General features: G+C 35.0%; 1 protein-coding gene across 7 annotated transcripts in view; it reads left to right on the forward strand.

Moving 5' to 3' along the window:
• MAK (male germ cell associated kinase) overlaps nucleotides 1-18,054 on the forward strand; it is a 78,575-nt gene that overhangs the window by 19,156 nt on the left and 41,365 nt on the right. For all 7 annotated transcript variants that reach the window (XM_078153611.1, XM_021009879.2, XM_021009883.2 and 4 more), the window contains 5 exons: nucleotides 2,193-2,314; nucleotides 6,731-6,810; nucleotides 11,469-11,601; nucleotides 13,526-13,697; nucleotides 15,626-15,793. In XM_078153611.1, coding sequence (XP_078009737.1) covers nucleotides 2,193-2,314; nucleotides 6,731-6,810; nucleotides 11,469-11,601; nucleotides 13,526-13,697; nucleotides 15,626-15,793 — 675 coding nt within the window. The remainder of the gene's footprint in view (nucleotides 1-2,192; nucleotides 2,315-6,730; nucleotides 6,811-11,468; nucleotides 11,602-13,525; nucleotides 13,698-15,625; nucleotides 15,794-18,054) is intronic.

Below are 18,054 nucleotides of genomic sequence, written 5' to 3' on the forward strand. Positions count from 1 at the left end.
ATGGAGGGTTCATCACCAATAGGTTGGCCATCTAGTTCATAAATCCTTTGGCTAGAGAAACTCAGGAAACAAAAATTTAAAATGGCCTATGGTTCTATGTATCCTCATCCTTCTCCCACAATTACAAGGATAGAGTGGCAGGTGGGGTGGTAGTTAGCCTACCTCAGATACTTGCCAGATTGTGACCCTGGCATCAGTACCTACAAACCCATATTTCAATTTTCTCACCATTACAAAATATTCAGGAGAATGATCTATACATATATCAAGAGTATCCTTGAAGAAAATATGAAAAGAAAAAGGCTTTTTGCAAACAACGGATTTTTTTACAGCTACTTCTGTCTTTACGGTCATATAATTAGTTGACTGAAAGACAAAGAATACAAGATCCTGCTGCTTTTGTTTAATGGTTACAAAACTGTCTTTGAATTGTGAGAGTAATATTCAACCTTAGAGACTCTTCTCCAACAAAAAAAGTCTTTCATATATATGTTATTATCATAAAGTTCCTAGATAAGTGGACACAAAGGTAACTGGTCAGCAGTCTTCTGTTAATGTCAAATGAGGCATAAAACAGCTGAAGATACACATGTGCTAAGGTGTTCATCACTGTGAGGGAGGATGTTCTATGAAGGATTCAAATAGAAAATGTTCCTCATAGATAGAAGGCCCTCCAGATGTTCCCATTTACAGATGATCTTGTGCTGATTGCATCAAGCCCTAAAACATTATGAGACCTCCTGAATGAAATCCATGTTTACTTGAAGGAAATTACCCTGAAAACGCCTACAGGAAAAACTGTGTGGATGAAAAATGCCTTTTGTTTAGATGATGACATGCATTTGGATCGCCAGTCATGGTGTATTGGAGAAAGTGCTGGAAGACCTTGTAAGCCCTTTGAAGACACAGATGGTTTCATTATTGGTTTTTTATTCTCTGTACCTGGCACAGCATCTTACATGTATTGGCACTTAATAAACACTTACTGATAGTTTTATTGATTGAAGACTTGGTTTCAAATCCTGCTTCAGATATTTATTAGCAGTGTAACCCTTTGCAAATTACTTAACATTTCTGAGCCTCAGTTTCTTCATCTGTAGCGCAGGAATAATATTAGCACCTCCCTTACAGAGGATAAAATAAACATATGGATCTTGCTTTTTCCACATCTTTCTATTAACTACATGGCTGTGAAGGTACAAGTTGCTGCAGAAAATTGTAAAAGCCTGCTCACTTTTCTTATATTAACATCAAAGTTGCCCCTTGATAGGGGTGTAGATTATTCTCAAAAAGATTTTGTAAAGGCAAGAAAACAGAAATCTGAGTTGGCAGGCACTGATGCTCACAGTCTTCTAGCTAGTATTTCGATATACTGAAATTCAGTGTCATCTTTTTTTATTATGAAGTAAGAATACTGTCACGTTCAACTTTTTGAGAACATTGTGTAATTTGTTTATATGTATAAACTATATTACATATTAAGCTTGTATGTTTTAGATCTAGGCATTATAGACATTTTGGGTATAGCAGAATATTTTCATGTTTTCAGATGTAGCAGCATTTTCCATTTGTGTAACAGCTTGTCAACGATGGCTATCAATTTCATTCTCTCCTTTATCCAGAACTAACAAAGGATTAGGGAAAAGTAGAATATAATAATTTTTTCCTTTCATGTGAGTCTTTCAGTATTGATATGGAATATCAATTTTGCCTTGAGATGTCAAATTAAAGAGCTTTTACCAAATTTAAGCAGAATTGATTGATTGCATGGCAGTACAATTTATTGAGAGGAAGCTAGCTATAGTGGAAAGAACATTGTGTGTGGAGTCGGAGAACTTGAGTTCAAATCACACATTTGCCACTGACTTCCTGTGCAACCTTGGATAAGTAGCTTAGCCTCTCTGAGCCTCGGTTTCCTCATGTATAAAACGAGAGGGAATTAGGTTATGGTAGATGACCTCTAAGATACTTTCCAACTCTATTTCTATATTTGTGATCCTATGATTAAAAGACATATAATTGTCAAATAGATCTGAAAATAGTATCACCTAGAAACACAAATGAATAAAAAATAATGTGGTAAAACTGGTTATTAGTTAGAACCGGTTCAGATGAGAGGTTGTTAACTTTTATGACACTACTATGAAAACAATTATTATTATATATTTTAATTCATATTTGTTGCTTTGTAGTCTCTGAAGAAACTAAATCATGCCAATGTGATTAAATTGAAAGAAGTTATCAGAGAAAATGACCATCTTTATTTTGTGTTTGAATACATGAAGGAAAATCTCTATCAGTTAATGAAAGACAGGTATGGCTCTATTTTAAGGTATATACAAGTATTATAAATTGTTCTCCCTCGCCTTTACTGTCTTTTTCTTTAATTTCATGGATGTATTTAAATAATTACTTTTGTGAATGTACTAAATACTTAAATTTGATGACTGTATTAAATATTTTGAACTTTTATGTACTGAAAGTTACCTTTAAAAGAAGTAAAAGACCCATATGTACAAAAATATTTATAGCAACTCTTTTTATGGTGGCAAAGAATTGAAAACTAAGGGGATGCCTGCCAGTTGTGGAATGGCTGAACAAGTTATGGTATAGAATGTGATGGAAACTTATTTTGATATAAGAGATGATGAATGGGATAGTTTCAGAAAAACCTAGAAAAACCTGTATGAACCTGATGTGATGTGAAGTGAGCAGAACCAGAAAACAACCTACATGGTAACAGCAATATTGTAAAGATAATCAATTTTTAAAATCTCAGTAACTCTGATCAACACAGCGACCCACCACAATTCCAGAGGATTCATCATGGCACATGGTATCCACGTCCAGATAGAGAACTGATGGATTTAGAGTACAGATTGAAGCATATTCTTTTTTCCTTTCCTTTTCCTGCTTTTTTTTATGGAACATGGCTAGTGCAGAAATTGTTTTGCCTGACTATATTCATACATACATATATGCATATATTTGTAATAGGTTTTACTTTTTTGGCCTTCTCACCAGGTAGAGAATGGGGAAAGGGAGAGAGAAAATTTGGAACTAAAAAGTTATCTTTACACTTCCTCACACCTTGGGGATGGGGGGGGGATGATGGTCAATCCATAGATGTAGAACATTGTATATGACAGCAAGTATTTTTCAGTGTAATAATCAGTTTTACTGATTATTTTTCCCCTTTTAACTTAAAAAAAATTACTTTGTAATCCCTTCTCTAGAGTGAGACATACAAAGAGAAATCTAGGCAATGTAAAAATATGTTCAAATAAAGTTATCTTTTAAAGTAATTGATTGAAATGTTAAATATCATATTGTCACAAAAAATAAAATTTGACATCAGAGGAACAGGTGAGATATAGCCATTAGATAATAGCATCTCTCTATATAAGATCTGTGTATAATAGAGTACTTTTAAAATCAGAGTTTTTTTGTTATCAATAATTTCATGTAAATCATGAAAAATATCTTGCATATTTTTAAAGAAAATATATTTATAATTTAGCATTAAATCAAATGGCTGACCCAAGCAAAATTGTAACATAAATTAAGTTCATCTTCAGGGCTCTCTTCCCCTTTGGTGGTCAGCTCTCCCAAATATCTAATATCCTTATTTCTCCACTACTAAAACCAGCACTGAGGAAAGCATCAGGTAAAATCTTTAATTAAAACATAAATGATTGATACATGTATTACCCTTCCCCGTATTATTGGTGTCCTGCCTACTAAGATAAAATGGCTGCTGACCACAAGATCCCTTTTCTAAAGGCAGCTGATAGGCAAGATGATAACCAACCAGAAAGCCCCCTCTTAAAGAGGGGGTATAATTCAGGGAGGGAGAGTATGGTAATATCAGGGGAAATCATGTAATACAAATTCATATGTGATGTGGAATATGAAATAAGGGAAAGTAGGAATAATGTTGACAGACCTGGCTGAGGTATCCGGGAGAATGAGAGAGGAACAGAGCCTGTGGGGAATGAAAAGTTGAAGCTAAACATACCACTCTGTAGAACAAGATACTGCTATGTCTGAAATAAATGGTTTTTCTTTTTTTATTTTAGCAGCTTTGTGTTTGGCCTTTCTTTGGTCAATTAATCCTTTCCTTTTTTTCAGAGGTATATATGCATAACATATAATCTCCTGTACTATTCCTTCTCCAAGGCCCCAGGGCTTGGGCTTATCGGGAATATACAGAAGCATGTAGTTTGCAAGCTGGTTTCTAGGTCCTGTTGTCCAGCCCACAGTCCTCCCAGTTGACCAAGCAATGGTGGCATCTCTGCCAAAAGCAATGGAAAAATGGAAACCATTAGTGGACTAGTGCAAAGGAAGTTCCAGGAGTAAGATGGATCTTGTGCAGCAGTGTTCAATAAAAAAGATAGTAGACTGTTAAGGAAGTGGAAAGTTACAGTCAGATGTTCTAGAGTGAAAAGACAAGTGATAGAGAAAGGTCTAATGATGTGATCTAATAAATTCTTGGAAGATGAAGTGGAGTGAATATTCCTAGTAGACAACCATGCCTGCTCTCTTATTTGCCGTGATTTCTTCAGGTTTCAGTGTCAACCATTCATTTTATCCTACCTTGTCAGTTTCTAGAGTGATATGAAGATCTGCTTGACTAACCTCAAGTTCCCGTAAATCAGTATTCGCCACTGAGACCATAATGTTATGTGATAGGATTTGGGGAAAAAAAACGACAAGGGTTCTGCATGAAGTCACTACACTGAGATGACTTCCATGAGGCTAGTGAGACCAGGTGCCTATGAAATTTTTTGCATAAGATAATAGCTTTTGTATGTTGTCCCTCCATTGGCCCTCTATGTTCTGATTAGTGGATGTGTCTTGTTTAAGATACCACTGTGGTATTTGTTTCTAAAGTCGAACCAACTAAAGAACTGAGCCTAGGGGATCTGGCAGTGGTTTCGCTTAAGTTCCAGTGGTCCATGAACACACTTATTAGGAATTGTGACTCTTCAAAGTCTGCCTTACCTGACAGCAGTACTTTTGCCTTGATGAAATAGTTGTGCTCTACCTCTTGACATATTTCAGAAGGAATAGTAATATGTCCTCTGTCAAACAGTAATAGGTTGACTGTGGGGTAATTTTTTTGGCCACAGTGAGTTTCAAGGACCAGTCTACCAAGTCATGGAGGAATGAAATCACACATACTTAAAGTATTGAAAGTAAATTGCAGGTCAGTTATAAGTCTGTCTGTGAGAAAATAGCACCTACTTCTAATACATCAGTTTTAATTTTTAAGGTCAGGAATGTGCCAGGAGGAGGACAATGGTAAACCTCCTCTTTAGTTCCTGGAATTGGTTGTTCAGTGATTTCTGTTTGGCCAAGAGAATGCATTTGTAGTCTTTAGAATATCTGCAAGTGATACAAAACTTTTAATGAATTACTAATATGTCCAAGAATCATTGCAGATCTTCTATGTTCTTGGGAAGCCCCTGACATTGTCTCCCTATCAGGTACCCAAGAAACTCCATTTTCTGAACCGGACAAGGATCTGGGCACAGCTCATTATCCATCTAACTGGGCCTGTCCAAGATATTATCTACTATTGACCCTTCAATAGCTCCCTTATATAGCTTATCTGCTGCATGTATTAGTGAGGGGTATGTGGAGAATGAGAGAGAAAAAAGTTTGGAACATTCCTATCAGGAATAATATAGGGAATCAATAGGGATAGAATAGGATTGGAAAAAAAAGTAAGGGACCAACTGAGGTCATTTATCATTAATTTGTGGGAAGTAGATTAATTGATGGAGCCTGCTATATTGATAGAAGACATAGTTAATCCACTTCAGATTTGGAACGTTGGTATTATTGACATTATTGTATGCCTTTACAAGATTACTTCCCCAGGTATCCTTTGTTCCTACATTGACAATCCATTCATAGTATCCAGATTGATTCTGAAAGGCTATTTTCCATTTCTGAGCTAGTGTAGATGCTCTCCTAAGCTTCAGTTTACTAAAATGGTCCACCGCAGCAGACCAATGAGGGAAAACGATTTCTGTTAATGGTTCTTGATTTTGATGGTGTTGAAGACCAAATAATCATCACAAAATCATAGATTGCTCTTATTCTTTTTTAACAACATCAGTGCCGTGGTTAAGAAGCACCCAGTAGGTAGAATATCTGTTAATATAAATGATACTCTAGCATTTTTACGATCTATGATTTTATTGATTTGGATGTTCCCTTACCAGCGGTTTTCATCACCCCACTGTGACTTAATAGATGATGTTTGAAAATTGATATGGCCAAAAATTCATTACCTTGTGGCCAGCCTAGTGATGGGTCATTCCAAATTAAGCTGAGTTTTTCCTTGGACAATAGGCATACAATCCATCAGGGAGAATTTATTGTTTTGATCATTTGAGGTTTTTGAGCTGGCAGTTCTTTAAGTTATTTAATCCTTATTAATTAGATATTTAAGTGCTATGTTGTGCAGTACATACGTATTAAGTATTGACATTGATTTGTTAGCTATAGTGCCTTTAAGCATAGTTTTTCCTATGCTAACCTTTTTTTATCTTTTCTCTTTTTATTATAGCTTTGTTTGAAATTATAATTGATACCTGTTTTTTTGAGTTAGTTTTGGGGTTAGTTATTTTGTATAATATTGGGGGGGTATCAAGAAATTTTAAAGGATTTTTAAGTCTAGAAATAATTTATTAACTGTTGTTCCTTTGCCTACTTACAGAAACAAGTTGTTCCCTGAGTCAGTCATCAGAAACATTATGTATCAAATTTTGCAAGGACTAGCTTTTATCCATAAGCACGGTATGTGTCTTTTGAGTGTTGTTAATGTTGTTTCCTCTGAATAGAGGCAAGATGTGCACAGGAATTGTAAGCAAGGCATTTGCAATGACAGATTACAGACACCTTTGATGCCAGCGGTGATGACAGAAGATTATAGGTGTGGGAATTAAGTGTACCACACTGACTCCATCTTGTGACTCAATTCTGGATCTAGCTTCAGCTCCTTTTCTATTCAATTGTGGGAATTATGAGGAAATTTTATTGCATTGTTTGAACCTAGCCCCACATGGACCACTTCTACCTGTTGCTTAGACAGATCGAAAGATTGATGCAAGGAGTTTTTTCACAGTTATACATCTCAAGCAACTCATATCTCTTACCTGAAAACTGGTCCTGTACTGGTTAGTCAATTACTGTTCCCTTGTTCCTTTGATTGAATACAGACACTTAGGGGAGTGGGACACCTCTTTTTTCTGATGTCAGGGATTTGCACCTGTTCACTTTCTCCCTCCCCACTTGGAAAGTCCCTAATCTTTCCTCCAGTTAAAAATCAAATTACCTGATTTTTTTATTCTAGTTAATTTTCTTTTTATTCATTGATCTTATTTTATTAATTGTTTTTAACACATAAAACTTTGTCTCATCCAGTGGTGAGTTTTTGGACTGATTGGGAAGTCCATTGCCCCATTTATTATGCCTGTTTGCTAATAGGTTGTATAGCTGAGATTTCTCAGTTACTATTAACTTTCTACTACATAAGCTAAGTGCCTAAAAAGAAAAAAATGAGCTATATTTTTAAAAAATGTTCTTTATATATACATTTTGTGCATAAATAATTGTGGTTTTAAAATTTTTAGATCTGAAAGACTCAAGAGAAATGAAAATTAGGTACTCATTTGGGAAAAGTTGTAAGCCCAGCTATACAGAGATCAGTTATTTTTTAGCCTTTATCTTGTTATCCTCAGGGCTTAATTTTATTATTGAATGTATTTTTTTTTAACATTTTAAAGCAGTACCTTGTCTATGTCATGGACCCCTTTGGGCAATCAGGTGAAGCCTATGAATCCCTTCTCAGAATAAAGTTTTTAAATACAAGAAATAAAATAACAAAGGAAACTAATTATATTAAAATAGTATCTGATATATGGTAGTCACTTTTAATAAATATTTGTTGACTTGAGATAAGTTGACAGTTAGCAAAATATTTTTAAATAAAAAGCAAGTTCCCAAGTTAAAATCCCAAGTTAAGAACTCCTGTTTTTAAAACATTCACAGATTCAGAATGATGTTCCAATCCACTGAACATTTATTAAGCACCTTTTATGTGCCAGGCACTGTGCTAAGCACTGGGGATACAATTAATAAAAAAAGACAGTCCCTGCCCTCAAGAAACTTACTAGAGGAGACAACACACAAAAGGAGGCAGAAAAGCAAGGCAGAGAGGGTTGGAGGAAAGGACACCAGGGTTACCCAGTACAGAGGCATCTTGTTCCATGAAGCTGAAACCAAGCGGGGGAGCACAGGCAAAGTGGAGTGAGCTGAGTCCATCTTCTACCCACTACAAGGGAAAGCATTGAGAGGAGTTCGACACTCTGCTCTCCAGCCCTCCAAACTAAGGGGAGAAGAGGCTGAGGGAAGTGGTGTCACTCAAGGCTAGAGTTAGCAACGTGGTAGTGAAGTAGACATTTCTTAAAATTTTTATGCAACAATTTTTAGTATTTAAATTAACTAGAGTTGTTTGCTGCTTTCTGTACATTTGCTGTTTTTTTTTCTCAGTTTTGTTGATAGAAGGTCCCTAATGACATTTTAATTTATATGATTTTACTTATATTTTGAACCCCTTTCTCCTCCCCATCCCGAAAAGATCCCTAAGCCCTATGTCTAATATAGAAATTGAAAATGTGTTAAGTTTCTATCTAAAATTTTCAAAGAAAGTTTTTTCATATTGCTTTCTCATAAGTACTTTCTGAAAATATATCGAGAAGACCTTTATCTTCATTCCCTATTGTATCACAGTCTTCTTGGTTTTATATTTTTCTTTTAGAAACCTTTCTCTCCTTTCACATTTATATTTTTTGTAAACTATAGGATAAATAATTTTGGTTTCTAAAAACACTATTGAAAACATTTTATACCGTAAGTGTGGCAAATGTATTTCATAATTCCAAATTTTCTTTATTCTTGTTTCCTCCTGATAAACTGTTATGTAAACTGAACTATTTTGTGTCTAAAGATTCACAAATGTGCTGGTTTTTATCAGTAAAGGTCAATTATGTATGCATTTGGTATAAGTAAATGATTTAGATTTAGAGCTGAAGTCACCTGGAGTCAAACTTCCTCTTTTTACAGGTGATAAAGCTGAAGTGTTGAAAAGATGTGATTTACCCAAAGTCATATAGCCAATAAGGGAGGTAGAATTTAAACACAGGCTGTTCTGGGATTCAAGTCCAAAGCCCTCTTTACTAATCCAAGCTGCCTCCCAAATGATTGAGGGTAGTTTAATTTTCCAAACTATATTGTGAAAAATATCAAATTTCCTCAGTTCATCGATCTGAACACAATAAATGTTTTATTGAATGACAGCATGATTTAGTGTGAACACTGGACTTAGAAACAGAAGGCCTCAGATATCATCCTGGTTTTTTCATTTACTAGCCTTGTAACTGTAGGTAAAGTCATATCAAATCTTCTGAAAATCAATATCGTTATCTGTAAAACTGGCAATAATTATGACAGGGTTGTTGTGAGTAAAATGCTATATCAGTGTATATTATTATTATTATTATTATTATTATTGACACTTTAATGGAAGAGAATTTGGGCATGAATAATTTAAATTGGCATATCGTACTAAAATCATGCATATTTGGTTCAGCATTTAATTATGATTTCTGGGTCAAGTTTGCCTTCCTACTTAATGTATTGCCTAGGCTAATTATAAAATTAGTTTACCTTCACTAAACAGAGAAAAATTGATGACAGCAAGTAGATCGAAGGAGCAAGTCAGCCTGGGATCAAAATTTATAGCAGACAATTCACAAAGTGAATAATAAATGCTTAGAGAATATGCAGTCAATCAGATTAGAATATATTTCTGACTTTAAACACCAAGGCTCCAAAGTGATGGATGTTTTTATAAACACCAGTTTGTTTAAAGTTTAGTAAGCATTCCAGACATAGTTTGTAGAAACACTTTGTTAATGACCTACCAACAATAAATAAGATGGCTTTTTGAATCAAACTGAATTAGTTATTGATATATTTAATTATAGAGTTAAAAATTGAAATCTATCTGTTAACTACCAAGTTTCTTAAGCTAATGTTGGTGAGAATCTGCCATTACAGATGTTATAATTTTTCATTTTATATGATGAAAATGAGACTTTTCTGTCTGAAATAAATCTACTGGATTTGATAAGTCATCTTGTTTTTTTAGTGCTACATAAGTATTTCAAGGGAATAAAGCTACTTGTAATATACTAAGGTCTTTTTAAATAATCTAAAATAATTTGTAGGGGCAGGGGGTTGTTATGGAAGTCTTTTTTAGTTTTCATTGTTTACATTAACCATTACCATGTTTACTATTACCAACTCTAGACATCCATAACACAATGTAATGCTCTCCCATGCCACTTATACTTTGATATTTCAAAGATTCATTATCTCATTTCTATGGGTATTCCCTTCACAGATGCCTTTTGAAAGCCCTCTATCCCTTAGTAAACCATCTTGAGGAGGTGCTGTGGCCAAAAATGTTTAGAATTTGATAACTAACCCTGTGGTAGTGAGCCTCTCTGAATTTATCTAGGTTCAGAAGATAGACTCATGCAATAGAGTTGTATGCTGAACTCATATTAAAAGCCATCCATTGTGTCAGGTTATAAAGCCCACCTTCCATCGGTATAATCTTCAAGAATTTGGTTAACTCCATGCCACGCTGAGGCCTTGGAGTAGTACGTTAGTGGAAAGTTCATCATGACACCAATAGAATACAATTACTTGAGCGTGTTAAATACATCCAGATTCTCCCGTAAACAGGAGCTCTTAGGAAAATCAAAAAGAAAGAAAATATTATATATGTATAGATAGATAGATAGATAGATAGATAGATAGATAGATAGATAGATAGATATAAAACATTCATTAGGCTCACCGATTTTTGCAAAACCACCTATTTTTCTGTTAGGTTTTAGAAATGCAGATTTGCTCCTGGTTTTACACAAGTAGGCTGTGATAAGAACCCCTTAGGCTTATTTTACATTAAGCAACTACTAGAGGAAATTGGTTCGTCATAAAAGGATTTTAAATTATGGGAACTGTAGGTAAAGGAACTAATTTAAGGATGTGGGCTTTTGATTTTCATTTGTAGGCTTCTAAAGCAAAAATACTCAATTCAAATAATCTCACCTTTAAAGTAAGAAATAGGGTAAGTTATTTTTAAAAATTATCTTGAAGATACCTTTCAAATATACAACCCTATAGTTCTGTGACTTAGGAAGTCAGATTATTAAAGAGTCTTCTAAATGTCACCAATCCCTATGCCACAAGTATTCCATTTAGGCTAATCACATAGTAGTTCATCTCTGTGATGTTTTAAGAGAAGCTTTACTCTTATAGACAATATAAAATCTGGATAATAGCCATAATAATTCATTAGGTTTCTTTTCCTTGTTTTTAAGGATTTTTCCATAGAGATATGAAGCCAGAAAATTTGCTTTGTATGGGTCCAGAACTTGTGAAAATTGCCGATTTTGGTCTTGCAAGAGAATTAAGATCACAACCACCATATACTGATTATGTATCTACCAGGTGGTAAGTAATTGATTCAGGAAAAAAAAAGTAAATTAGATTCATATTGAAGTTTCACTAAAAATACTGCCATAGAGGTTTTTGGCAATTCACCATTCCCCTAAAAGAAGATGTAGAACCCAGAAATTTCCTTTTGTTAAAATTTAGGAATGTCTTTTAATTAAATGCAGGGATTTAAAGAGAGAAAAAAAATATAAGTATGTTTCTGAATAGAACACAGCTTTCTAGTGATTAAGGATAATGGGGTAAAAGACCCACTCAGACCATATAATTTGAGAAATCTTAAAATGAGAGTAGGACTAGAGAAAGTGAGTGAAAAGAAAACAAACTCAAAGATGAGAGTCAGCATAGCACAGTGGAAAGATTTGGAAACAGAAGACTGAGTCAGAAATCACACCTCTGCTACCTACTATCTGTGTAAGACTGGGGTAAGATTCTTTATTTCTCTGTGCCTCAGTTTCCTCATATGTCACAAAAGGGATGAACTAGATAATTTCTGAGGTCCCTTCTAGCTCTAAATATTATCCTAAATTAGAAGTTGGAATAATACAATTTTGCAGTGACTTATGAAAGGAAGTTCCTTCTGTTGAGTCTTTACATTATTATTTTTTAAAAATCTTCATTCAGAAAGCACAAAATTTCACTCTGATGGAGTGTATTCTATATATCTGGGAGTGACTTATGGGTGTCTTAACCCATATGCCTCATATGTTTTATAGAAATAATTCCCCCCAAGTGTTCAGGAGTCAAAATCATTGTTAATAATTTGATATTAAATCTCCATAGTGCAGGTTCTGTTAGTGCTATCTGGTAGTGCTATTAGTAATCTCTAATTGTTTCCTGGGTCATTCTCAAAGATCATTCTTTCCTCTGAATTCCATAATTGCACCAATTATCTGTACCAGTGTGATGTCCACAATGCAATAGGCTTTGTGTATTTTGTAACTCCGGATTTTTTTTTCCCTACCAGCAATCTCACTGGTGCTTTTTTCAGATTTCTGGTCCCTAGTAATTCCTTCAGCTCCCTATAATTTCTTTACTCTTTGTCTTCCACTGTGGAGAAGACCACAAACAAGTTTCCTTCACTCCCACCCTTTCCTTTCTCTTCTGCCTAACTCCTACAGATTCCCAGAGAGAAAAGACTCTTCCTTATCTGAGCCCCAAAGCTGCTGTCTTTTGAATTTTTACTTTGACTGCCTTGTCTTTTCTCTGAGGTCATAATGCTAGTCTCTTCAGAGTCTGTTTGCCCTTTTCCCTTGCTTTTCTTCTAATTGGTCTATTAAAGTAGATTTTATAAGCTGGATCTTTTCCACTATACCTACACTTAATGATATAGTCATATCTTCTACCTACACATGTCATATGGACATTCTGGGCCTGTGCCTCCTCACAGTTCCAAACTTGACTTCTCTCTAGTTTCGAATTCAAGCTCCCAGGTCGGCCCACTTTAAACTTTTTTTTTCTACTATTAGCTGAACTGAGGTGACCACCATGCCCCAATAGGAACAGGAAACCTTTTCCTTGTCTTGAATGAGGCATGGAGCTATTTCACGAAGTATATTTTACTATGATTACAAACAAAAAATTCATAGGAATTTTGTAATATCAGCTTTTTTACCCCATCTCTACTGTCCAGGAGCCAGGCAGTGTATAGCACCACAAACATTCAAATGCTATATTGCTTTATAGTTGGGGTGTGTGTGTGTGTGTGTGTGTGTGTGTGTGTGTGTGTGTATTGTGATATATCAACTAGATTATACTCTCTGTGATGTCAGATTATATTTTATATCTACAACATTTAGCACAATATCTTTAACATGACATACTCAGTAAATGTTTGTTAATTGGCCAAAATTCATAGTTGGAATCATTTTGTTAATAAATATTTTAGAACATGTATCCCATTTTCTATTTTGTTTTTCCACAGGTATCGTGCCCCTGAAGTTTTGTTAAGATCTTCAGTGTATAGTTCTCCCATTGATGTGTGGGCTGTTGGGAGCATAATGGCTGAACTATATACATTGAGACCACTTTTCCCAGGGACAAGTGAGGTAGATGAAATCTTCAAAATTTGCCAAGTGTTAGGGACTCCCAGAAAGGTAAGCACTTTTAACCCACAAGTTTTAAAAGTTGAATTAGATTTTTACCTTTGTTTTCATTGGCTAAGTTTTTTTGGCCCATGGAGAGATCAGCTTAATCTCAAAGGGTTCCCCAATCAAAGTCCAGAGATAAAATACAAAAAGGAAAATAATTTCATCTACCATAAACAATAAAGTGAATATTCTGTTATATATTATCATCAATAAATATTGCTGAATGTTTAATTTATGTAAGGTATGACTATAGAGTAATGAGACAAATTTCACAAATCACACAGGAAAAATCAAACTCTATTTTATAAGTATACCCAAAGTCCATAACTTGTATTTTATTTAGCAGAGTAAAACCTTGGTTACAGTAATCTCCACAGGACAGTTTCCCTCTTGGAAAATATATATGTAAATATACCCCAGCATTCTGGAAAAAATTCACAGTATGATTTATTATAAATAAAAATATTGAGAAGTGAGCGAGAGGGAAGAGTCAAAGTTGATCCAAGGATTAAGAACTTAGGTATTGGGGAAGGTTGGTGCCAAAAAAAGAAATAGAAATATTAGAATGAGAAGTAGGTTTAACTAAGTTAGATCTGGGATATGTGGAGTTTGAGGTGCCAATGAAACTGGCCAATAGTTGCAGATATGTGTCTAAAGTTCAATAGCCAAAGTCAAGGCTAGAGATAAATATATGGGAGTCTTCAGCCAAAGTTGTAGTCATAGAAATTAATGAAATTGCCAGATGAGAGAATGCAAAGGGATCTGAGAAGTTAGGCCTGGCCCACATTAAGTGTTTAGAAAGAAAATGAGAAGTCAGCGGAGTGGCCTGAATTACTGGATGAAGAGCTGGAAGGGAACTTAAAGATCATCTAGTCCAACTTTCTTATTTTTTGGTGAGGAAACTGAGTCCCAGGGAGATGCAGTGACTTGTCCATAGTCATAATTGGTTAATGGTTAATTGTCATAACATGGTTAATTGGCAAGCTCGTCGTTCTTTCCTGTCTCTTGAACTTGCCCTCAGAGGGAGGACAGAAAGGATCGAGGACCAAGGAGAAGTGGCAGATAACACAAAAGTATAAAAAGCTGCAGATAGGTCAGGGAGAACAAGGATAGGATAGGAAAAAGGACTTAATAAGTAGGAGGTCACTGGGGGCCTTTGAAAGAACAACTCCTTGTTAACCATTCTTGGCTAGTGAAGAATGAAAAAGCCCAGAAAAATATAACCTAGAAAGTATTTACTAAAGCCTAGCAGGTACTTTTTTTGTTCATTTCAGTTTTAGGCAATTTTCTACATGGTTGGTTTTAATTTGCTTTTCTAATTTTTGCTGGCTTTCCAAAATTATAGTTCTCAGGAAAAAAAATGTAATGGAGTGTGTTCAGAAGCATAATGAAACTGACCCCACAAACCCTGTATGAAAATCATTCTCATCATGTGATGATCACATTTCATACATGAGAAAAATAGTTTTGTTTCGTGTGACTTTTTATTACTTTCAGCTTAATTCTGTTAGCCTAAACCAGCTGTTTATCTCTCCTTGATACTCTCAAGTAAGAAAGACCTGGGTTCAAGCTCTGCCTCTGACACATATTGGTTCTGTGTCCTTGAACAAGTAACTTAGCCTCTAAGCACCCCAGGCAATTCTCTGATACTCTAAATTTTGAAACAGTTGTTGATCTGCATTAGTATGGAGAATTTCTTCACTGGTATTTCTCAAGACTGGGCCTTACTGAAAAAAAAAATCAAAATCAAAACCCTGCTTGCTCATTGAGTTACATAGATATCTGAATTCAAAATTTGTTTATGATTAATTTTATTGCTATATTGTGGTAAAAATGAGATATATAATTTACATATATAGGTTGGCTTTGGATCTGTATTATATTTCCACATGAAAAAAGAAAAAAACTGTGTCTATTTTTTCTTTTTTTTGTAGAGTGACTGGCCAGAAGGGTACCAACTTGCATCCTCTATGAATTTCCGCTTTCCACAATGTGTTCCTATAAATTTGAAAACTCTAATTCCCAATGCAAGTAGTGAAGCTATACAACTTATGGGCGATATGCTGAATTGGGACCCAAAAAAACGACCAACTGCAAGCCAGGTATAATGACTCTTTCCCTCATTTTATGGTAAATTCTATCCTTTAAAACATTTTCAGCTAAAACCCTTTTCAATACAGGTATCTAGTGTCCCTTTGGCAGGGTTGACCTTGACCAAATTATAAAATCTTTGAATTGTAAAGGATTCAGAATTCTGAAGAGACCTGGCCCTGAATGAATCATTAACATAGTTGCATGCATTAATGGTTCCCCTTTGCTAAGGAAGTTTTTGTTTAAAAAGAGGAACCTAAAGAGGACCGTACTCAACCCAAAGAAATGGCAGGATTTTAGACAAGCTTTGAAAGGAGTATTTCAGGTCAGAGATGAACATACTTCAAATCACATAACAAAGATGACCACCAACTCCTTCTCTGCATTAGACTGGTCTTGCCTTATAATTTGAGGGTGGAATTTTTGTTGTTGCTACACAGAGGCACCATGCAGTATTGAGAGGATCCATTCCTTCATTCGTGACAACATAATATTATTCCTTGCAGTGCCACAGTAGCTTCTCTGACCCCAACCACGCAAGAATTTCCATTCCTGACCCTCACAGGTAGATAGCATGGGGCGAGGTAGAGGGTCAGTATTATCCCTTCCCTCTCTACGCTCTGAGTGTCCATCTTGGTGTTTGCAAATTTGGCACACTCAATCATATCAGTCCATAGTCTCTTAAAATTGTATGTCTTTTCCCTAAAGGACCTAAAAAAGTGATTTTGAGGATTAAGCAAAGAGAAATGCTCAGAATTAAGAGTTAGGCAGAAGAAGCAGGACCTAAATTCTAACATGTGAGACAAAAACTAAAGGAGGTGGTTGTGTTTTGCTTCTTAGCATTTAATTTCTTGTTATCCAGGAGTAAAAATACACTGTTGCCTCCCTGTGTAAGTTGCTTTTTTCCCCTCAATTTTGCCTTTCATTTGATTCTTCACTGTCCTCTGAATATGCTTTCCCCTTTCTATACTGTTTTTAGTCTTTTTTCAAGGTTCTGTCCTTACCACCTCTCTGTATTTTCCATTATGATGGCTTCTCTTCACTTCCTGTATTTCTTCTTCATTCTATCCCCATCTTCCTCCTTCTCTCCATTCACTTGTAGTTCTGCAAGCAGATGTGGATTAAAAGGACTTAACTCTTTGCACAGAAGGATTTTCCTTCTTTTAAGATACATGAAATCACCAGCCTATTACTTAGAGAGTCAGTGTCTTTGGCAAATGAAGCGTAACCTTAAAGCAAATTCATTAAAGCTAAAGCACAAAAGTGATCTTTCATTTCTTTATTGTTTATTGATACTTATCATGTGATGTTAACTATCATGGTTATCTTTAGTTTTGTTTTATTCTCCTACTTCATTGTGAGATATCATTATGCCAGGTACCTTGTTCTAGCCAAATTTTACCCCCAAGGCCTAGCATAATACTTTGCACACAGTAGGTGTTTAATATCAATGTTTACCAAATTAGATGATTAGTACATGCATATATTAGTAAAATTATTTCTTTCCCTTCATGTTTGACAATGTGAATGTATTCAATAAAAAAAAATTCAGGACTAGGATAGGAACCAACCACATTATTTAACTTTAGGAAGTTTCAAATATTAAATGAATTGCGTATTAACTGTTTTTAGGTGTTAAAAATTATACTATCTGATCCATCACTAGTTTATCCCTATAAAGAAAAAGACAAAGCTCTCTTGAGTCTTCAGCATAGAAACATTTTTTTTAGATTACTGTGAAAAGAGTTTTCTTTTTATATATAGGAATTTATGTCATTTCTTTGTTTTAAGATTTTAATTGTTTGAGCTACTCTTTTTTTAGTGTTTATAAACACACAGTGCACTTATCTGTGTCTGATGGAAGCTCAGCAAAGACTTGTTAGTTTTTAAAAATGTAGCATACAGTCTCCATTGCTTTAGATTGTACATTTGGATTTCTTACATTTTTATTATCTTGCTAGATTTGATATTACACACTATACGTGTTGTACAGAGAACCTCCCAAATAGTCCAATGTCTCACTGTAGTCCCTTATAAGCTAATAAATGAGCAAACATTAAGCTACTTGTATCACTTAAGCAGGAAATTAGCAGATAATCAAGGGCAAAATACTTAAAGAGGTGTCAGTCCCTGCTCTTGAGTAGCCTTCCTCTTACCTCACCTTTTCCCCACAGGGCTGGTCCTGGACTTTTTGGTAACATGGTATCCTAAGATTTCATTCTTAGGAATTACAATACAAATATACAAAGAACCCAGAACTGTCCCTCTGGAA

The sequence above is a fragment of the Phascolarctos cinereus genome, unplaced genomic scaffold (genome assembly GCF_003287225.1).
Source record: "Phascolarctos cinereus isolate Bilbo 61053 unplaced genomic scaffold, phaCin_HiC Scaffold_4;HRSCAF=312, whole genome shotgun sequence".
NCBI lineage: Eukaryota > Metazoa > Chordata > Mammalia > Diprotodontia > Phascolarctidae > Phascolarctos > Phascolarctos cinereus.